This window comes from Carcharodon carcharias, chromosome 2 (genome assembly GCF_017639515.1).
Source record: "Carcharodon carcharias isolate sCarCar2 chromosome 2, sCarCar2.pri, whole genome shotgun sequence".
NCBI lineage: Eukaryota > Metazoa > Chordata > Chondrichthyes > Lamniformes > Lamnidae > Carcharodon > Carcharodon carcharias.
In genome coordinates this window covers 71,454,114-71,478,039 of record NC_054468.1, presented here as the reverse complement: position 1 = coordinate 71,478,039, position 23,926 = coordinate 71,454,114, and the positions used below count along the sequence as shown (strand labels likewise).

General features: G+C 46.0%; 1 protein-coding gene and 1 long non-coding RNA gene across 2 annotated transcripts in view; both read right to left on the bottom strand.

Annotated features, from left to right (window-relative positions):
• ghsra (growth hormone secretagogue receptor a) overlaps positions 1-11,988 on the bottom strand; it is a 32,808-nt gene extending 20,820 nt beyond the window's left edge. The window contains exon 1 of the mRNA XM_041177355.1: positions 11,208-11,988. Coding sequence (XP_041033289.1) covers positions 11,208-11,988 — 781 coding nt within the window. The remainder of the gene's footprint in view (positions 1-11,207) is intronic.
• The window catches only part of LOC121271387, a 319,729-nt gene that overhangs the window by 249,042 nt on the left and 46,761 nt on the right, over positions 1-23,926 (bottom strand). The window lies entirely within an intron of this gene.

Here is a 23,926-nt window from a genome sequence, read left to right as displayed (position 1 = left end):
ACATTGGAATTACATTACCCCAAAAGACCCTGATACTGGGCATTCAGAAGGGATATAGTGTGCTTGGAGGAGGTGCAGCACAGATTCACCAGACTGATATTATGACTTAAAGCAGGGCTTCTGAAACGTTACATCATGGCCCGTAGTGGGGTCACTAGACAAGATTTTTGGAGTAACAAACTCAGAGGCAACAATGGCTGCCATGCAGCTCCAACTGATTTCCGACATCTATGAGGCCCCTTTAAATCCTTGTATTGTGTTATTGGTGGGCGTGGCCTCCTAGGCCTCTCTCTGTAGCCCAATCAATGCTGCAAAAAGAACCTGTAAAAAGGTAAGTGTTCATTTTCATTATAGAAATCCTGCCTTTTCATCAGTTCACCCCCATGCTCCCCCTACACAACACTTGAAGCCCACTCACCTCAACCTCTCTCCTCCCCCACAGCTCAACAACTCTCACACCTCTGCCCCCCCCCACCAAAATTTTCACTCTGGGGTCACACAAAGTCTAAGGCATTAAAATGGAGTCACATCAGGAAATTGTTGGGAAACATTGACTTAAAGGGTTGAATTCGGAGGGCTGGTTGCATTGACTCGGCTTGTATTTGCTTGAGTTAAGAAAGTTGAGAGGTAATCTAATTGAAGTATTTAAAATGATAAAGAAACCCAATAGATACTGAAAAGCTATTTCCTCTGGTGGAGGAGTGCAAGATAAGGCAGCAGCATTTGAAATTTGCACCTAAGCCATTTAAGAGTGAAATCAGGAAGCACCTTTTCGCTCGGAGAGTTCTGCAAATTGGAACTCGCTGCCCCAAAAGTCTGCAGATGCTGGTAGTCAATTGAAATGTCGGCTGAGAGGACCAAGGGATGTGAAGCAAAGTTGAGTAAATAGAGTTGAGGTACGGATCATAGCACCACGGAATTGTATCCTTTATTTTCTATTGCCCCTCCTAGTTCTTTCTACCAACAAGTATCCCTTCCCACATCTCTCCATTAAATTTCACCTGCCATGCGTCCAGCCATTCAACCAGTCTGTCTATGTCCTCTTGAAGACTATCACTACCTCTTCATTGTTCACAATACTTCCAAGTTATATGTCATCTGCAAATTCTGTGCCCTGTACACCCAAGTCAAGGACATAGACCAAGAAAAGCAGTGGTCCTGGTACGGACCCCTGGGGAACCCCACTATTTATCTTCCTTCAATACAAAAAAAAACAACCATTTACCACTATTTTCTTGTCTGCTGTCCCTCAGCCAACTTCATATCCATATCTCCACTGCTCCTTTTATTTTGGCATCAACTTTGCAGACAAGTTAGTTATGTAACATTTTATCGCACACCTTTTGGAAGTCCATGTGCACCACATCAATCACATGACCCTCTAGAACCATCTCTGTTACCTGATCAAAAAAATTAAATCATCATGATTTGCCCTTAATAAATTTGTGACTGTTTTCCTTAATTACTCAAGTGACTATTAATTTTGTGTTGAATTCTCATTTCTTAAAGCTTTACCAACGCCTAGTTTATACTGACTGGCCTGCAGTTACTGGGTTTATCCTTACACACTTTGTCAAACCGGGGTGTAACATTTGCCATTCTCCCATCTTCTGGCAACATCCCTGTATCCAGGGCAAATTGGAAAATTATTGGCCAGTGTCTCCATAATTTCCTCCCTTACATCCTTCAGCATCCCTGGATGCATTTCATCCAGTCCTGGTGAGTTATCCATTTTGAGTACAGCCAGTCTTTCCAATACCTCCTCCTCATTATTAACGTTTAGTCTTTCCAGTTTCTCAATTACTTCCTTTATCGCTATGACTTTAGCAGCATCTTCTTCCTTGGTGAAGACAGATAGTAAGTTTTCATTTAATACCGTAGCCATACCCTCTGCCTCAATGCATAAGTCTCCTTTTTAGGTCGGTAATCTGCCCCATGCCTCCTTTTGCCACCCTTTTACTTTTTAAATGCATTTGAAAAGACTTGGATTCCCTTTGGTGTTAACTGCCAGTCTCCACTCATGCTCTTTCTTTGCTGCTCTTCTTTTCTTTTCCACTTCACCTCTGAACCTTCTATATTCAGCCTGTTTTTCACTTGCATTTTCAACCTGACATCTGTTATATAGCCCCACGGAGAGAGGTGAGAGGTGCTGAGGTGGGCTTGTGAATGCTGGCACACTTCAGCATGGGGAGGCTCCCTTGGTTGTCCACATAGAATGGATGAATTAAAGAGGCCTGAAGCTGGTAGGGTCATCTGGATGGAGGGAAAATCCCTCAGCTGGCTGATTAACAGACAGGGCTGCAGTCTTTTATTCCCCTGGCCCTCTGGGGTATGGACCCTCCAGCTTTGATAGCCATCCATCTTGCCATTGGAATTGAGGGGGGGATGGGGAGGGGTTCTTCGATGTCGATAAGATAACAGCACTGGTGTAAAAGGGCTCCTAAGTGGGGCTTTCTTTGGACTAATTTGACGCCCATCTCCATCCACCCCTGGGAAAGTCCCCCGTGGACAGGAATGTGCCAATGAACTGTCCCAACATGGCTGCCCCCTATTTTCCCAATGCTGATTGCCTTGAATCTCTATCCATGGAGCTGGGAAAATCCAACACTTTGTGTCCTCCTCACAACTTACTTTCCCTCCTAGCTTTGTATCATCAGCAAACGCAGAAACATTACACACTAGATCCCTTGATCTAAGTCATTAATATAGCTTGCAAATAGCTGTGGACCCAACACTGATCCTTGCGATGCCCCATTAGTTACAGCCACAAACCTGAAAATGACCTATTTATTGCTATCCTATTTTTTCTAACCTTTAACCAATTCTCTATCCATGTTAATATATTGCCCCCAACCCATGAAGCCTTATCTTTGAGATGATGGGCTGAATGGCCTCGTTCTGTGCTGTGGATTTCTATGACTCAGTTTCACTGGGTTTTAATAAGAGGCCTGGGAGTGGAAGTTGAAGCAGATGGTCTAAATTGGATCAAGAGACAGTTAAGCGGATCTTCTGGACACATGTGGTCCATCAGAAAAGGATCAAGTTCCCTATTGAAACAAACTATTCATACTTATTAAATCAGAAGCTGCATCAATCATTTAGTAAATATCGTTAATGCCATTATCATTGCAAAGTGATTCTCCTGCACCGATCGTCGTGCAATTCTACAGAACATTCTATTTATTTGGTATATGGAGAGGCCAATGGCAATGCAAGAATGTGTGTATCAACTTTGTCAAATTCAGGCCTTCATTAGTGAGATGTGAGCATCACTGTCAAAGCTGGCGTTTGTTCCCTATCCATAATTGCCCTGAGAAATCGATGGTATCATTCTACTTTACATATTCTCTAATGGCCCTTGCTTGAGTAGGTTGAAGGGTTGAGCAGCACAGGGAGAATCTGATAGATACTGAGTAGTTTTGATTTTAGAAAATACTATTGCCAGTTTGAATGGACGAACATTATTGACCTGGATTTTGAGATCAGCCGTGAAGTGATGGCGCTGAGTATTGGCCTCAAGGAAAACTGTCTGCTAATATCTAGTGATCTCTGGGACATGGATTTCACCTTTCCTGACATTCATTTAATTCCAGTATCAGCAACAGTGGTGTCATCAAGCAAGCTAATCAGCCAATCGTTTTGAAGAATTCTCACAGGCAGCAAACCAGAAAATATAAAGCACCGATTAATCCTTCGCCTTTGCTAGAAAATTACTGAACCCCACCTTCCATTGCCACTAACTCTTACCACAATCACACAAAAGTAAACGTGCAATAGAATTAAGGAGATAAGACACCATTCCGCAAATAAGATATCAGATGAATAGGCTACGAGACAGCCTAATCCCTATTTTATAAAATGTATAAATAGTATGTAAGTGATTGAGAATTTAATAAATTCAACCTGTCAGCATATGACTTATGGACTTTAATGCAAAATGCAGGATGCTGTAAGACTTTTCATTTTTATTCTGTAAATTAAGGAGACCTACACTTTGCAGTGTTTTGTGATTATTTGTATCCTGAAATGTTCATAATTGTGAAATCGTTTTATTATTTTATACTTTAGTTTTAGGGTAATGATTGTCTTTAACTACGTTATGAATTATGATTACTTGTACCATCATCACAATTCAGCACCTGCCATCATAATGATTATTCGATAAACTAATTATCCTTCAGTCATTTCAGAGGACAAAATTAAGGCTGGGATGTAAACCGGGGATTAAGATAGAAGCTGTAATATAATAACAAACCTTAAAGATCTATGGAATTTTAAAAATCATAATGGGAGAAATTTGAAAGGGTTTTACAGAGAGACCAACAGCGTAAAGGTTGGAGCTTCACATCAAATCAAGCGATGTCTAAGATTTCTGGCTGTGAGGATATAACTGGTACATCCTGGAGCAGGGAGATCCGATTTCCCATATTGAACTGTGCACGTGTAGATGCCAGAAATTACTGTCAGTTTCACAGGGTAATGGCCGGAAACGGTGACAGTTTCGCCATCATTACAGCCACAAAATCTGGGCCATAAATTAGCATGATATCTCCTTTGCACACTACAACAGCACAAGAAGTAACGCATTTACTGCCTCAAACCATTGTTCAACTAGAGAAAAGAGAGGGTTTCTCGAGCGTCTTTAACAACCACAGCATGACTCAATGTGCTTTACAGCCAATGAAGTACTTTTTGACGTGTAGTTATTGTTGTAACATAGGAAACATAGTAGCCAATTTGGGCACAGAAAGCTCCCACACAGCTACCTTAATGATGGTGTTTGAGGTATAAATATTAACCAGGACACCAAGGATAACTACCTTACTCTTCCCTAAATAATGCCATGGGATCTTTTATATTAGGACTGTCCTGCTGACAGTGCAGCACAACCTCAGTGCCATCCCTTCAACAGTGCAGCACTCCCTCAGCACTGTCCCTCCGACAGTGCAGTGTTCCCTCAGTACTGACTCTCTGACAGTGCAGCACTCTCTCAGTACTGACCCTCTGACAGTGCAGCACTTCCTCAGTATTGACCCTCTGACATTGCAGCACTCTCTCAGTACTGACCCTCTGACATTGCAGCACTTCCTCAGTATTGACCCTCTGACATTGCAGCATTCCCTCAGTACTGACCCTCTAACAGTGCAGCACTATCTCAGCACAGACCCTCTGACATTGCAGCACTCCCTCAGTACTGACCCTCCGACAGTGCAGTGTTCCCTCAGTACTGACTCTCTGACAGTGCAGCACTTCCTCAGTACTGACCCTCTGACATTGCAGCATTCCCTCAGTACTGACCCTTTAACAGTGCAGCACTCTCTCAGTACAGACTCTCTAACTGTGCAGCACTATCTCAGTACTAATCCTCTAACAGCGCAGCATTCCCTCGGTACTAACTCTCCGACAGTGCAGCACTCTCTCACTATTGCCCCGCTGACAGTGCAGCATTCCCTTAGTACTGTCCTACTGATAGTGCGTCTGTGCTGAGGGAGCACTGCACTGAGAGTGCAGCACCTTCTCTATATTACAACAATGGTTTCTGTGCTAATTGTTATTATTTTAAAGGGGATTAGCTCTTTGTCTATAATAATACTGTCCCAGAGATCAAACATGTATCATTTACTCCCTCACCTGTGCAGCATGGCTGCAGTGAGTACTATCTACAAGATGCACAACAGCAAGTGTCCATGAAACTTCCAAACCCGTGACTTCTACCCTTAAAAGGACAAGGGCAGCAGGTATTGGGAACACCACCACCTGGAAGTTTCCCTCCAAGCCACTCACCATCCTGACTTGGAAATATATTGCTATTCCTTCACTATCACTGGGTCAAAATCCTGGAACTCCCTTCCTAACAGCGCTGTGAGTGTACCTACACCACATGGACTGCAGCAGTTCAAGAAGGCAGCTCACGCACCACCTTCTCAAGGGCAACTAGGGATGGGCAATAAATGCTGGCCCAGCCAGCAAAGCCCACATCCCGTGAATGAATAAAAAAAAATTTCCGGACAAATGCAAGAATACCAAATTTCAAAGAGAACAACAGTGCGTCCTGCATGAGAAAAAGGTTGCTGATTGGTTGGCACATGGACTCTGACTGTTTGAGCTGTTGCCATAGGGAATGCAGGAGGGAACAGCTGTCCCCCAAGTTTTTGTTAAATTGAAAAAGGTACAATGCCTGGACACGTTCTTTCTATTCACAGAGGAGAGGGCCCTGCGTATGAATGTATGCTTCTTCTAGAAAACATAAGTGAGCTACATTACGAGCCCGACTTATAATCTTAAATTGGTTAAACTCAGAAGTTCTGGCAGCATCTGTGGAGTGAGCAATAGGCTTAACGTGTTGAGTCCATATGCGGAGTCAAAACATCAACTCAGTTACTCTCTCCACAGATGCTGCCAGACCTGCTGAATTTTTTCCAGAATTTTCTTACTTTACTTTGAATTTCTAGCAACCGCAGTATTTTGCTTTTATTTTAAATTGGCTCTTAGTGTAATTCTTTGCACACTCAGCATTGATCAGTAAGTGCTGTCTAATTGTGAATCATATCTGATGCTGGGCATCATATTCTGAGCCTTGCAAAATTTGGCATTTCTGCCTCTGCCCTGAGTGCAAGATGAAAAACTTCGAAGCACGTCTCTTTTTCAGTACACCCCTGATCTCTGAAGAATTATGTGGGAAAGGTCAAAGGGCTGAACAAGCTGCTCAAGGTTCTCAGTGACATATGTTTATTCAGATTCAAGGCCAACTTAACTCATTCTAGTGTTACACAGCATTTGTTATAAACATTGCACTCTCCCATCCATATTTCAGGGCATCGTTACATAGAATTGGAGACACACTTTGACGTCTTTAATGCTTTTATTTATAGTATCAACTGTGGCTCAATGGATAGCACTCTTGCCTCTGAGTCAGCTGTCTCTGGAGAGAGACTTGAGCCCATAATCTAGGCTAACATTCCTACTGGTATACTGAGGGAGTGCTGCACTATTGGAGGTGCTGTCTCTTGGACATTTCGTTCTCTTTCATTGGATGTGGGCGTCACTGGCGAAGCCAACATTTGTTGCCCATCCCTATTTGCCCTTGAGAAGATGGTGGTGAGCTGTCTACTTAAACTGTTGCAGTCCATCCATTTTGGGTACACCCACAGTGCTGTTAGGGAGGGAGTTCCAGGATTTTAACCCAGCAACAGTGAAGGAACAGTGATATATTTCTTGTGTGACTTGGAGGGGGACTTGCAGGTGGTGGTGTTCCCATGCGCCTACTACCCTCGCCCTTCTAGGTGGTAGAGGTTATGGGTTTGGAAGGTGCTGCCAAAGGAGCCTTGATGAATTGCTGCAGTGCATTTTGTAAATGGTACACACTGCTGCTACTGTGCATCACTGGTGGAGAGAGTGAATGTTTAAGGTGGTGGATGGGGTGCCATTCAAGCAGGCTACTTTGTCCTGGATGGTGTTGAGCTTCATGAGTGCTGTTGGAGCTTCTCGAGTGTTGTTGTATACCATGAAAGGAATGATATAAAATGTCTTCCATTATCAAAGAAAAAGCAATAGCCACAAGTTTTTGTGAGCAGTCCCTCTCTCTCTAGTGTCAGGTGTACCTTGGTGGGTAGCACTCTCACGTCTGAGTCAAAAAGGGATGAATCCAAGCTACTGTCAGAGACTTGAGCATAGAAATCCAGGCTGGCTCTCCCTGCTAATTGTATATTAGTTGTTTGTATGTGGTGGGCATTAGCTGGGGCTTCACTTGGGCTCCTATAAATAGGAACAAACTAAAACTGTGGTTGTTGGGCTAGGGGCTGCTTCATCTTTGTGATATGTATCACTGTAAATAAATACTTAAAACTTTGTAACTGTTGGGTCCAGTTCTATCCACCAGGATTTCAGGAATATGATGTCTCAGTGTAGTACCAAGGGACTGCAACACTGTTGTAATCAACAGAGGGAGTGCAACACTGTTCTACTCAACCAAGGGAGGGCAACACTGTTGTAATCAACAGGGGGACTGCAACACTTTTGTACTCAACTGAGGGAGTGTAACACTATTGTACACAACTGAGGGACTGCAACAATGCTGTACTCAAATAAGGGAGTGTAACACTATTGTACACAACTGAGGGACTGCAACAATGCTGTACTCAAATAAGGGGGTGTAACACTGTTGTACTCACCCGAAGGACCGCAACAATTTTGCGTTCAACCAATGGATTGTAATACTGTTGTACTCAACTGAGGGAGTGCTCTATACTCTATACTCAGCCATTGGAGTGCAGTGTTGTTGCACTGAACTGAGTGATTGCAACACTGTGGTACTCACCTGAGGGACTGCAACTCTGTGGTACTCACCTGAGGGACTGCAACTCTGTGGTACTCACCTGAGGGACTGCAACTCTGTGGTACTCACCTGAGGGACTGCAACTCTGTGGTACTCACCTGAGGGACTGCAACTCTGTGGTACTCACCTGAGGGACTGCAACTCTGTGGTACTCACCTGAGGGACTGCAACTCTGTGGTACTCACCTGAGGGACTGCAACTCTGTGGTACTCACCTGAGGGACTGCAACTCTGTGGTACTCACCTGAGGGACTGCAACTCTGTGGTACTCACCTGAGGGACTGCAACTCTGTGGTACTCACCTGAGGGACTGCAACTCTGTGGTACTCACCTGAGGGACTGCAACTCTGTGGTACTCACCTGAGGGACTGCAACTCTGTGGTACTCAGCTGAGGGACTGCAACTCTGTGGTACTCACCTGAGGGACTGCAACTCTGTGGTACTCACCTGAGGGACTGCAACTCTGTGGTACTCACCTGAGGGACTGCAACTCTGTGGTACTCACCTGAGGGACTGCAACTCTGTGGTACTCACCTGAGGGACTGCAACTCTGTGGTACTCACCTGAGGGACTGCAACTCTGTGGTACTCACCTGAGGGACTGCAACTCTGTGGTACTCACCTGAGGGACTGCAACTCTGTGGTACTCACCTGAGGGACTGCAACTCTGTGGTACTCACCTGAGGGACTGCAACTCTGTGGTACTCACCTGAGGGACTGCAACTCTGTGGTACTCACCTGAGGGACTGCAACTCTGTGGTACTCACCTGAGGGACTGCAACTCTGTGGTACTCACCTGAGGGACTGCAACTCTGTGGTACTCACCTGAGGGACTGCAACTCTGTGGTACTCACCTGAGGGACTGCAACTCTGTGGTACTCAGCTGAGGGACTGCAACTCTGTGGTACTCACCTGAGGGACTGCAACTCTGTGGTACTCAGCTGAGGGACTGCAACTCTGTGGTACTCAGCTGAGGGACTGCAACTCTGTGGTACTCAGCTGAGGGACTGCAACTCTGTGGTACTCAGCTGAGGGACTGCAACTCTGTGGTACTCAGCTGAGGGACTGCAACTCTGTGGTACTCAGCTGAGGGACTGCAACTCTGTGGTACTCAGCTGAGGGACTGCAACTCTGTGGTACTCAGCTGAGGGACTGCAACTCTGTGGTACTCAGCTGAGGGACTGCAACTCTGTGGTACTCAGCTGAGGGACTGCAACTCTGTGGTACTCAGCTGAGGGACTGCAACTCTGTGGTACTCAGCTGAGGGACTGCAACTCTGTGGTACTCAGCTGAGGGACTGCAACTCTGTGGTACTCAGCTGAGGGACTGCAACTCTGTGGTACTCAGCTGAGGGACTGCAACTCTGTGGTACTCAGCTGAGGGACTGCAACTCTGTGGTACTCAGCTGAGGGACTGCAACTCTGTGGTACTCAGCTGAGGGACTGCAACTCTGTGGTACTCAGCTGAGGGACTGCAACTCTGTGGTACTCAGCTGAGGGACTGCAACTCTGTGGTACTCAGCTGAGGGACTGCAACTCTGTGGTACTCAGCTGAGGGACTGCAACTCTGTGGTACTCAGCTGAGGGACTGCAACTCTGTGGTACTCAGCTGAGGGACTGCAACTCTGTGGTACTCAGCTGAGGGACTGCAACTCTGTGGTACTCAGCTGAGGGACTGCAACTCTGTGGTACTCAGCTGAGGGACTGCAACTCTGTGGTACTCAGCTGAGGGACTGCAACTCTGTGGTACTCAGCTGAGGGACTGCAACTCTGTGGTACTCAGCTGAGGGACTGCAACTCTGTGGTACTCAGCTGAGGGACTGCAACTCTGTGGTACTCAGCTGAGGGACTGCAACTCTGTGGTACTCAGCTGAGGGACTGCAACTCTGTGGTACTCAGCTGAGGGACTGCAACTCTGTGGTACTCAGCTGAGGGACTGCAACTCTGTGGTACTCAGCTGAGGGACTGCAACTCTGTGGTACTCAGCTGAGGGACTGCAACTCTGTGGTACTCAGCTGAGGGACTGCAACTCTGTGGTACTCAGCTGAGGGACTGCAACTCTGTGGTACTCAGCTGAGGGACTGCAACTCTGTGGTACTCAGCTGAGGGACTGCAACTCTGTGGTACTCAGCTGAGGGACTGCAACTCTGTGGTACTCAGCTGAGGGACTGCAACTCTGTGGTACTCAGCTGAGGGACTGCAACTCTGTGGTACTCAGCTGAGGGACTGCAACTCTGTGGTACTCAGCTGAGGGACTGCAACTCTGTGGTACTCAGCTGAGGGACTGCAACTCTGTGGTACTCAGCTGAGGGACTGCAACTCTGTGGTACTCAACTGAGGGACTGCAACTCTGTGGTACTCAACTGAGGGACTGCAACGCTGTTGTACTCAACTGAGGGACTGCAACGCTGTTGTACTCAACTGAGGGACTGCAACTCTGTTGTACTCAACTGAGGGACTGCAACTCTGTTGTACTCAACTGAGGGACTGCAACTCTGTTGTACTCAACTGAGGGACTGCAACTCTGTTGTACTCAACTGAGGGACTGCAACGCTGTTGTACTCAACTGAGGGAGTGCAACTCTGTTATTAGTGTTCTATTTGCCTTCTCAGGTGGATGTTAATGATCCCATGGTACTAAAGCAAAGGAGAGCAGGAGATTTCTCCCTTAACCAGCACCATTAAAACAACATAGTGTCTTGTCATTATCACATTGCTGCTTGTGGGAGCTTGCTGTGCACAAATTAACTGCCATTTCCCTACATTAGAACAGTGATTACACATTGAAAGTATTTCATTGGCTGCAAAGGGTTTTGGGATGTCTTAAGGTTGTGAAAGGCACTAGAGAAATGTGAGTTCTTTCTCCATACACTTACCTAGCATTTTCACTGTCTGCTTGTTGTTCTTCTCTCTGCTGCTGATGCTGGGTCTGATACTCTCCCTTCTCCGTCGCCACAGTTTTCTACCAATTAAGCTGTAGAGTATTGACAGGCAGAAGACAGGCAGGAAGAAGAAGATGCTGGACACCCACACCATGATGTTCAGATAGCCCGACTTGACTGCATACTCTGTCGCCTTGCACTCATTGGTTAATAGGGGGTCGGTTCCATTCATGTGCTCGACCCCAACCAGGACAAAGATGGGTCCAGCACTGACAATCGCCACTGACCACAGGAAAAAGATGAGCCCTTTGACCCTGCTCTTAGTGATGACCACTTTGGCCTTGAGAGGGAAGCAAATGGCAAAGTATCTCTCCACGCTCAGGGCAGTGATGTTGAGAATTGTGGAGTAAGTGCAACTCTCACTAACAAATTGGAACAGCTTACAGAGCACGCCCCCAAAGTTCCAGGGCCGGTACTGCCAAATCCTGTACAAATCCAAGGGCATACAGACAAAAATGAAGAGGTCTGAGAAGGCCATGCTGGACAGGTAGAAGTTAGTCGTGGTTCTCATGTCTTTGAACTTTAGCACGATCAGGATAGTCATGGCGTTCCCACTGATGCCAACCAATGCCAAGAGAACACAGGTAACAGTGATACCAGTCAAGATGGGAATTGGGAAGAGATTGACAGGATATTCAGAGTAATCTTCGGAATGGCCCATGTTGTCACGGCTGCAGTTGTGGGTACAGTTCAAGCCGCTGGAGTGGTTGGACATGCTTGGTCACTCGGCTTTGGGCATGAACCTTGTGAGAAATTCTGGTGGCAGAGTCAGGCTCCCAGTGATGATGGTGGAGACGGCTGGGGGGGAGTCTCTCACCATCCCAGCACCAAGGGCAAACTGGACGGTGGAGGAGACTCAACAGGGAAAGTGGGCGGATCTCCCAAACCCCAGAGCTGGAAAGTTCCCCTGGTCACAATCCATCTACAAAGGATAAGAGGGAGAAGGTTAACATTAGCAGCCAGAGCAGTGCAAATCCAGCCTGGGAGCTGGTCTCGGTATCAGATATCATTGTCTCTCCATCATTTTCTTTTTCCTCTACAGCCTCCATTCCCTTTCTACCTCAGCCTCCATCTCTTTCTGTCTCTCTCGCTCTAACTGTCCCGCTTATTCAATCTGTCCATCTTCACCTCTCCGTTATCTCCCTTTCTCTTGTTCTCTTGTCCTTTGTTCTCCAAATCGTTTTCCTCTTTCTCAATTTTTCCTGTTTAACAATTCCTCCCTCCACCCGCTCCCGCTCCGAGTCCCGGACCCGCTCCCTGTCTGCTCTGGGAGTTCGATTCCAGCCCGGGCTGGAGCAGGGTAGGAAAACCCCTTCAGATCCCAGAGCAACTTCTTGATCAACTGAACAACTGAACAATCCTGAAATGAACAGAAAAGTCCAGTGTCAGAGTTGGTTATATTCCCAGAGACAAGGAGGAAGATCGAGAGAGAGAGAGAGAGAGAGAGAAAGAGAGAGAGGCACCTAGAACGATAAAAGTTCCAGACAGAGAGACAGAGCAAATGGTATAGACAGGCTAACAGAGACAGAGAGGTTGAGGCTGGGAGACAGGCGGTTAGAGAGGCTGAGACAGTCAAGCAGAAAGAAAGGCTGACGTTGGGGGAGAGACAGAGTTACTACAAAGCCCAAACCTGAAATAACCAAACTAAAGCATTAAGCAACCTTAATAAAACTTAACACGGATAATCAAACATCAAGAGATTAATTGTGATAAACAACAATAGTAAGTGGTCATTCATCGTATGATGAAATTATTGACAATAGTTAAAATTAAACATTGACAAAAGTAACAAGCAGCGGTGATAATCAAATGGTAAATCCCTCGGATTATCTGAGGTGCCATCCGTGATTAAATGAGTTCGTGTTCCAAGCAGCAAAATGGTCCTTACCTCTTATCGTGGTTTTCACTGGCTGTTTGCAATAGTTGGTCCACTTTTCTGCGTGGACTCTGAATGTGAATCCATTGAAACGCCAAACAAGCAGCTGTTTTGTGTGAGATTGTCACATGTGCAAAAATCGCTGGAGTAAGGTACACGAAACAGATCTCAGTCTCACAGCATCCCCCCACCCCCCCCCCCCTCCAATCGACAGACATAGAGCACAGCAGCCTTGCTACAACCTACCAGGGAGATAGCAGTTCCTGACTGATAGGCTCCCCTGCTAACTCACACAATTATAGAGAGAGAGAGAAAGAGAGAGAGAGAGGAAATGCAGAGTGTGAAGGTTAGTGTGTACAGTGTCTGATTATAAATCCTGGGGTAGCAGGTTGGAGTATGGCACAAGCCTGGGGAGGGAAACAAGCTGTTCAATAGAGTTCCTTTCAGTGAAGAAAGTTACAAATGGAGAGTAACAAGGCATTGACAGATTAATTCTACTGGGTCTTAAAAAGAATGGGCCTAAAATGCGTAAGATTACTGCAGACGCCAACCCTAATCCCATTGTTAGGTTTCCGAGTCCTAAAATAAAAGCAAAGTACTGTGGATGCTGGAAATCTGAAATAATAACAGCAAGTGCCGGAAATACTCAGCAGGTCTGGCAGTATCTGTGGAGAGAGAAACAGGGTTAACGTTTCCGATCATTTAAGACCCCACCCAGACAGGCTTTGCAAAAGAAGTATGCTGACACTCCCAATGCCAGTACTGAGGGGGTGCTGCACTGTTGGAGGTGCCGTCTTTCTGAAGAAGCGTTAAAAGGAGGTGCTGTCTGCCTTCTCGGGCGGGCACAAAAGGTGCCACGATCACTATTCCAAAGCAGCTCAGGGGACTTCTCCCCATTGCGATGGCTAATATTTATCCCTTGGTCAATATGAATTCAAAACAGATTGTCTGATCATTGTCACATTACTGTGTGTGGGATCTTGCTGTGTGCAAATTGGCTGCCGCGTTACCTACATCACCAGAGTGACTGCACTTCGGAAAAAAATCGATCCGCAGCAGACTTTGGAATATCCTGAGTTGGTGAAAGGTACTATAGAAATGCAGGGTATTAATATTGTACTAAACATACAGAGAACAGCTGGTTCCAAATGATAACAGAGCTAACTGCTCTGCACAGAAACGTGTAAACACCTTATTGAAGAACAAAATAAAAATTTACAGAGTGAACCTGCATTGACCTCCCAGCTTCTATCCACATTGATCAGTGTTTCCATTACTGCCAGGCTCAGAAATGAATCTCTAAGATCTTCAGAGCTGGGGGTAGGAATGCATGCAAATGCCGGCGTCCGTGAGATTGAGTTAGTCCTCCAGACAGAGGCAGGTTGCAAAAAAAGCCATTTTAATTCAATCATCGCAGACACTTTCCTGAGTTTCTTGACTATGATTGAAGCAGATGGGCTGCTTTCTACAACAGCAACTCACATTCATATACAACAGCAACTCACATTCATATACAACAACAACTCACATTCATATACAACAACAACTCACATTCATATACAACAGCAACTCACATTCATATACAACAACAACTCACATTCATATACAACAGCAACTCACATTCATGTACAACAGCAACTCACATTCATATACAACAGCAACTCACATTTGTATACAACAACTCACATTCATGTACAACAGCAACTCACATTCATGTACAACAACAACTCACATTCATGTACAACAGCAACTCACATTCATGTACAACAGCAACTCACATTCATATACAACAACTCACATTCATATACAACAGCAACCCACATTCATGTACAACAGCAACTCACATTCATGTACAACAACAACTCATATTCATATACAACAGCAACTCACAATCATATACAAGAACTCACATTCATATACAACAAAAACTCACACTCATATACAACAACAACTCACATTCATATACAACAGCAACTCACATTCATGTACAACAACAACTCACATTCATATACAACAGCAACTCACATTCATGTACAACAGCAACTCACATTCATATACAACAGCAACTCACATTCATGTACAACAACTCAAATTCATATACAACAGCAACTCACATTCATATACAACAACAACTCACATTCATATACAACAACAGCTGGCATTCATGTACAACAGCAACTCACATTCATGTACAACAACTCACATTCATATACAACAACAGCTGGCATTCATGTACAACAACAACTCACGTTCATATACAACAACAGCTGGCATTCATGTACATCAACAATTCACATTCATATACAACAACAGCTGGCATTCATGTACAACAACTCACATTCATATACAACAACAACTCACATTCATATTCAACAGCTGGTATTCATGTACAACAACTCACTTTCATGTACAACAACAACTCACATTCATATACAACAACAACTGGCATTCATGTACAACAACAACTCACATTCATATACAACAACTATTCACATTCATATACAACAACTCATTCAGAAACAACAACTCACATTCATATACAACAACTCACCTTTAAATACAACAACTCACATTTAAATACAACAACAACCCATTTAAACTTTTAAATACAACAACTTAGATTTAAGTAGAACAAAAATGTGCATTGATGTACAGCAACAACTTGCATTTCAATATGGTAATTTGATTTTACCTACAACAACTTGTATCAATAGACAGTCAGATCTTGGGGTTTTTCAAGCAGCTTTAACGCAGTAACACATCCCAATGTATTTCACAGGAATGCAATCAGACAAGAAAAGAGACCAACATATGGGCAAGTCATGAAAGGTTTCTGCAAAGAGGGAGGCATTAAGGAGCATCTTCAAGGAAGGGAGAGGGGTAGAGAGGCAGGGAGGTTTAAGGAGGGAATTGCAGAGTTTTAGGGCTCTGGCAGCTGAAGGCATGGCTGCCAATGTTTTTGTGAAGCAAGTAAGGATGCAAAAGGCCAGAATGAGTGGAGTACAGAGATGTTGGAGGGTCCGGGACTGGAGGAGGTTACAGAGCTGGGAGCCATGAGGGATTTGAGAACAAGGATGAGAATTTGAAATTTGATGTTCTGTAACCTTTGCTGTACCTGCCCTGGAATGTTAGTTGAGAAAGTATACAGGGAGATTTACACCATACCTAATTTGTGCTGTGTCTGCCTTGGGAGTGTTTGATGAGGACAGTGCAGAGGGAACTTTACTATCTATCTAATCCCATGCTGTACCTGCCCTAGGAGTGTTTGATGGGAACAATATAGAGGGAGCTTTACTCTGTATCACTGGATGAGGGGGCTCCACAAATATCCCCATCCCAATGATGAGGGAGCCCAGCACATCAGTGCGAAAGATAAGGCTGAAGCATTAGCACTAATCTTCAGCCAGAAGTGCTGAGTGAATGATCCATCTCCACCTCCTCCGGAGGTCCCCAGCATCACAGATAACAGTCTTCAGCCAATTCAATTCTCTCCATGTGATATCAAGAAACAGCTGAAGGCACTGGATATTTCAAAGGCTATTGGCCCTGACAATATTCCGGCAATAGTACTGAAAACTTGTGCTCCAGAAATTACTGCACCCCAGCTAAGCTGTTCCAGTGCAGCTACAACACTGGCATCTACCCAGCTTTGTGGAAAATTGCCCTTGTGTGTCCTGTACACAAAAAACAGGACAAAGTGGCATTTGCTTAGCAATAACCTGCTCACTGATGCCCAGTTTGGGTTCCGCCAGGGCCACTTAGCTCCTGACCTCATTACAGCCTTGGTTCAAACATGGACAAAAGAGCTGAACTCCAGAGGTGAGGTGAGAGTGACTGCCCTTGACATCAAGGCAGCATTTGACCGAATGTGGCATCAAGGGGCCCTGGTAAAACTGGAACCCATGGGAATCAAGGAAAACTCTCCGCTGTTTGGAGTCATACCGAGCACAAAGGAAGATGGTTGTGGTTGTTGGAGGTCAGTCATCTCAGCTCCAGGTCATCACTGCAGGAGTTCCTCAGGGTAGTGTCCTAGGCCCAACCATCTTCAGCTGCTTCATCAATGACCTTCCTTCTATCATAAAGTCAGAAGTGGGGATGTTCGCTGCTGTGAACAATGTTCAGCACCATTCGCGACTCTTCAGATACTGAAGCAGTCCATGTCCAAATACAGCAAGACCTGGACAATATCCAGGCTTGGGCTGACAAGTGGCAAGTAACATTTAGGTCAAACAAGTGCCAGGCAATGACCATCTCCAACAAGAGAGAATCTAACCATTGCCCCTTTAACATTCAATGGCAATACCATCACTAACTCCCCCCACTATCAACATCCTGGTGGTTACCATTGACCAGAAATTGAACTGAATAGCCATATAAATACTGTGGCTACAAGAGCAGGTCAGAGGCTGGGAATCCTGCGGTGAGTAACTCACCACCTGACTCCCCAAAGCCTGTCCACCATCTACAAGGCACAAGTCAGGAGTGTGATGGAATACTCCCCACTTGCCTGGATGTGTGTAGCTCCCACAACACTCAAGAAGTTTGACACCATCCAGGACAAAGCAACCCACTTGACTGGCACCAGATCCATAAACAATCACTCCCTCCATCACCAAGGCACAGTAGCAGCAGTGTGTGTACCATCTACAAGATGAACTGCAGGAATTCACCAAGGCTCCTTAGACAGCACATTCCAAACCAATAACTGCTACCATCTAGAAGGACAAAGGCAGCAGATAGTTGGGAACACTACCACCTGGAAGTTCCCCTCCACATCACTCACCATCATCACATCACTGTTCTTTCACTGTCACTGGGTCAAAATCCTGGAACTCCCTCCCTAACAGCACTGTGGGTGAACCTACACCACATGGACTGCAGCGGCTCAAGAAGGCAGCTCACCACCACCTTCTCAAGGGCAATTAGAGATCGGCAATAAATACTGGCCCAGGCAGCGAAACCCACATGAATTTTTTAAAAGTCCAATTCTGTCCTGGGAGTGCTTGATGGGACAGTGTAGAGGGAGCTTTACTCTGTATCTAACCCCGTGCTGTACCTGTCCTGGGAGTGTTTGATGGGGACAGTGTAGAGGGAGATTTACTCTGTATCTAACCCCGTGCTGTACCTGTCCTGGGAGTGTTTGATGGAGACAGTGTAGAGGGAGCTTTACTCTGTATCTAACCCCGTGCTGTACCTGTCCTGGGAGTGTTTGATGGGGACAGTGTAGAGGGAGCTTTACCCTGTATCTAACCCTGTGCTGTACCTGTCCTGGGAGTGTTTGATGGAGACAGTGTAGAGGGAGCTTTACCCTGTATTTTGTTACAATTGGTCCTTGGGTAAGCTTTCCCCAAATTGTTATGTTCCTGGGTGAAGAGGAATGTATTGTCTCCCCTTCTTTATACAACCCCCTCAGTTGGTCGCAACAAAGTTAATTTAAAAGGGATCCCTTCACTCATGGATACTTTGTCCCATTCCGAATACATTTATGTTTTTAGAGGAGCCTCTTTCACCAGGCCTTCTTGTGTCAGAGAAAGAGTAAGTTTATTAGTTACTAAATGAGAGAAAAAATAATAAATATGCGGCACACTTACACAGATTAGAAATGAACAATTGAGTTAAAAAATAAAAGCCAATAAGGTATATGTTATAAAAACAAAAAACTGCGGATGCTGGAAATCCAAAACAAAAACAGAATTACCTGGAAAAACTCAGCAGGTCTGGCAGCATCGGCGGAGAAGAAAAGAGTTGACGTTTCGAGTCCTCATGACCCTTCGACAGATATATGTTCTTTGGCTTGTCCATGAGGAGTATATGGCGAGATGTCGTGGCTGTTAAGTTGGGTTATTCCGGTACAGCCGACTTTGGCAGTTGAGCAGTTAGTTTGGAGATTCCCAGATCTGCAGGCTAGCTGAATACAGTTGTCCTGTTTCTTTTCCAAATGTGGCTTTGCTGACTTGTGACTTGCTCCCTGCAATCAGAGTGAGATAGGGGACTTTTTTACCTGCAAACGCAGGGGTGCTTGGTTGATGTTCTTCAGCTGTGACCTTCACAGCACATAGTAGCAAAACTAGCACACAGAACGAGGGTTGCAGGTGCCTTTTAACCCCTTTTCTTGTATATTCCTGGAGGGGAAAAAGCAAACACGTCTTTCACCCAGATCTGCTTTCTTTCAACTCACATCATGTCCACAGTCTGGGACATAACCCACGGGAGATAGTTCCTGCTAAGGTGGTAATCAGCCTTCATTATCTCTGCAACCACAGGAGATTAAAGTTCAGCCTTTTGCATTGTATCTCTCCCTTTCCAGTGTGACTGTATGAAGTAGGCCTTGACATCTTTTAGGTGCAATATTCCGTTCTGTCTGGACTAGTTGTTCAAGTGTATTCCACATAAGAATTTTTCAGCAATAGTTACTTCACAGTCTCCGCCACATTTTGCTTGTACGTCCTTTATTTAAAAAAAAACAAGTCTTACTTCAAAGTTCAGTATATCCATAAGTAATTTAGGGCCATGAGCTGTGGTCATGACAATCTAACCCCGTGCTGTACCTGTCCTGGGAGTGTTTGATGGGGACAGTGTAGAGGGAGTTTTACTCTGTATCTAACCCTGTGCTGTACCTGTCCTGGGAGTGTTTGATGGGGACAGTGTAGAGGGAGCTTTACTCTGTATCTACCCCCGTGCTGTACCTGTCCTGGGAGTGTTTGATGGGGACAGTGTAGAGGGAGCATTACTCTGTATCTAACCCCGGGCTGTACCTGTCCTGGGATTGTTTGATGGGGACAGTGTAGAGGGAGCTTTACTCTGTATCTACCCCCGTGCTGTACCTGTCCTGGGAGTGTTTGATGGGGACAGTGTAGAGGGAGCATTACTCTGTATCTAACCCCGTGCTGTACCTGTCCTGGGAGTGTTTGATGGGGACAGTGTAGAGGGAGCTTTACTCTGTCTCTAACCCCGTGCTGTACATGTCCTGGGAGTGTTTGATGGGGACAGTGTAGAGGGAGTTTTACTCTGTATGTAACCCTGTGCTTTACCTGTCCTGGGAGTGTTTGATGGGGACAGTGTAGAGGGAGCTTTACTCTGTATCTAACCCCGTGCTGTACCTGTCCTGGGAGTGTTTGACGGGGACAGTGTAGAGGGAGCTTTACTCTGTCTCTAACCCCGTGCTGTACCTGTCCTGGGAGTGTTTGACGGGGACAGTGTAGAGGGAGCTTTACTCTGTCTCTAACCCCGTGCTGTACCTGTCCTGGGAGTGTTTGATGGGGGCAGTGTAGAGGGAGCTTTACTCTGTATCTAACCCCGTGCTGTACCTGTCCTGGAAGTGTTTGATGGGGACAGTGTAGAGGGAGCATTACTCTGTATCTAACCCTATGTTATACCAAACACTTACATCTCAGACACAAGCAAGTGCCGCTTTCTAATATATTAGTGGGGTGTGTTGCCCACTAAGCATTTTGTCAGCCTCTCCAAGTGAGATTTGCAGTCAATATCTTTACAGATCCAGCTGTGATTGGTGGTTAGACATAATGATTGCCTCAGGCTGATATCATGTAGAACCATCCAGTCATTAATGGAAACTTCTTTATACAAAGGACAGGAGAAATCTGGAATCTATCCCCAAAAAGGCTCTGGATGCTGGGTGTCAACTGGAACTTTCCGTTCTGAGATTGTTAGATTACTGTTGGGCCGGGATAGGGAGTAAAGTCTAAGGAATGGAGTCGAGGGCAGATCAATCATGATCTAAGCTAATGACAGAACAAGCTCAAGGGGCTGAATGGCCTCCTCTTGTTCTTCGTATTCTGATGTAGGAAATCAAACGATATGTAAAGTGCTTTAGTGGAGAACAGGAGTTGGTTCAATGTCTTAATATGTTATTGTTTTGGACAATAGGGCTTAGATTTGATTGGCACAGGCAGTAGCTCCGCAAGTTCCCCTCCCAGCCACTCACCATCCTGACTTGGAAATATATCGGCCGTTCCTTCACCGTCGCTGGGTCAAAAATCCCGGAACTCCCTCCCTAACAGCGCTGCGGGTGTACCTACACCACACGGACTGCAGCGGTTCAAGAAGGCAGCTCACCACCACCTCCTCAAGGGGCAATTAGGGATGGGCAATAAATGCTGGGCCCAGCCAGCGACGCCCACATCCTGTAAATTAATAAAAAAGAATTAGGATGGGGGAGGGGGATGCTCTGCCACTTCCTCTGTGGAGCAGAGACATCAGGGTGAAGTTAGGGGTAAAGACAGGCGATAGCAGGAGGGGGAGGAGAGGGGCACCAGAGCGGGGACGGCAACAGCAGAAGGATTTTTGCATCACTGCTTGTCCTGGCCTCAGGAGCATTGTTCCAGCGGCAATCTGGTCACTGACTCACTGAGTTCCAGTGAGTGGAGTTTACTGCACTCCCAACTGATGAAAGCTCCAACTTAGACCAGGACCTATGTCTATCTCAGGACTCTCACTCGCCTAGATCGAGTAGGTTGGCACCGGTTTGGGGCAGGACTCACTGGCTGCCCTACCCTTTTCAGGAGTAGCAGTGGAATGGTTAGTGATGCATCAGTGGGAACAGGACTGATGCCAGGGCTGCACTGCGATTTTCTACACGCTATCGTCACATTCAGGCCTTGCCCGAGGGATTTCAACCCCTCCTCCAAGTGTGTGACGAGCTGGGCAAGCTGGCCATCATGTAACCACTGGTACAGCCCAACATCTGAGGAACCTGGTGAAAGGCACAAGCGGGTCAAGTCGAGACTTCCCCGCCAGCGCAAGTGTTTCTCCGGGCAGGTGAAGAACCAGCACCGATGTGGATGTGATGGGCCGAATGGCCACTCCGTGTGCTGTGAACTCTCGACGGGGTAGCAGCACAAATAGGGCCACAGTGAAGCAGCTGCAGTTCTACACTCTGACCGACCTCAGTGGAAGAAAATCAGGCAGCGTGTAAAATCACCCCGTCCACTAATCGTCTATTTTACTCCACTGGCCCAAAACTAATTTCATCACCACCACCCCCCCAACCCCCACCGTCTCAAAACTTTATGTCAGCAAGCTTTCAACCAAGGAACAGGGGACATCCCAGTTAATCCACTGACGCTCACCCATTTTCTTAATTGCACAGAAGCAAGAACGCCGGCTGATTGGCCGGCTAGTTGTGGCTCAATGGGGGAGCATTTGTCCTGCTGTGTTCGAAGGTCGTAGTTTCCAATCCTGTTCCACAGGATGAAGTACAACAGCTACGCAGAACCCTCCTGAGGGAACAATGTCCATTGGGTGGGATGTCAAACCAATGCCCATCTGCCCTCTCAGGTGGGGTGTTTGATCCTGTAGCTCCAGTTGGAAGAAGAGCTCTGGGCCAATATTCATCCCTCAACCAACATGATTTGGGGAGAAAAAGACCAAATATCCTGCTGTTCGTCACATTGCTGCATGTGGGAGCTTGCTACACACAAATTGGTTGTTGTGTTTCTGACATCACAACAGCTCCCCCCGAGTGTCCTGGGGCAGATAGTTATCCCTCAACAAACATCACTAAAAAGACCGAGCTTAGGAACATAAGGAATGCAGGGATAAGCTTCGGGAATGGTCTCCGAGCCTGCTGCAGTACACCACAAGATCACGGCTGACCTTCAACCTCAACCCCACTTCCCAGTCGGATCGCCACATTCCTTTCCTGCCCAAAACTCACTCAGCCTTGGCCTTGAGTGTGAAGTGAGTGCTCTGGTCATTATCACATGGCTGTTTGTGCGAGCTTGCCGTTTGCAAATTGGCTGCCGTGTTTCCCCCCATGAGGACAATGAATCCACTTCAGAAAGTGGCGTACAAGGGGCTGTAAAGCTTTTGGAGCCTCCTAAAGTCGTGAGAGGTGCTGTAGAAATGCACGTCTTTCTGGATAATGGTGTTGGGAAAAGTTTTTTTTTTAAGAGGTCAAATTTTGGATTAACACTTCAGTGCCGATTTGATTCAGGAGAGAGGGTGGAGTTAGTCTTGGGAGGGAGCACACAGTGGACAGTGGTTAATCGGTGACTGGTTTTGTGCTCGATTCCCTTTCCATTCAGGTCAGGATACAAGTGAAGCAGGTGTGATATAAACCCATCCACCAATAGGTTATTCCTCAATCTGCCCAAGGACTGGTTCCACCCCCTCGATCCCGTTAGAATTGGGCCCCTAATCACATGGGCTATTCAACCTTCGTGAGGATAGAAATCAGAGCAAATAAAGAACAGTCTGGTAAAAAACATCAGCTGCTCTGTGGTAGAAAAATATTTAATATATGATCGCTGATTTTCCGCTGGCCCTGCAGCTTGTCAAAAATATTCCTTTTGTGGGTTAGTTTCAGTTTGGCTACTGAGCAAATCGTTGCACAAGAATGTTAGAAAGTTTATGGTTTTACACTGCCCCTTAGTGGCAGCTCTGTGAAACTCTGTGTGTTTGTGTGTGTGTGTGTGTGTGTGTGGTGTGTATGTGTGTGTGTGTGTGTGTGGTGGTGTGTGTGTGTGTGTGGTGTGTATGTGTGTGTGTGTGTGTGTGTGGTGGGTGTGTGTGTGGTGTGTATGTATGTGTGTGTGTGTTTGTGGTGGTGTGTGTGTATGATGTGTGTGTATGGTGGTGTGTGTGTGTATATGTGTGTGGTGGTGTGTGTGTGTGATGTGTGTGTGTGGTGTGTATGTGTGTGTGTGTGTGGTGGTGTGTGTGTGTGTGTGTGTGGTGTGTATGGTGGTGTGTGTGTGTATGTGTGGTGTGCATGTGTGTGTGTGTGTGTGGTGGTGTGTGTGTGTGATGTGTGTGT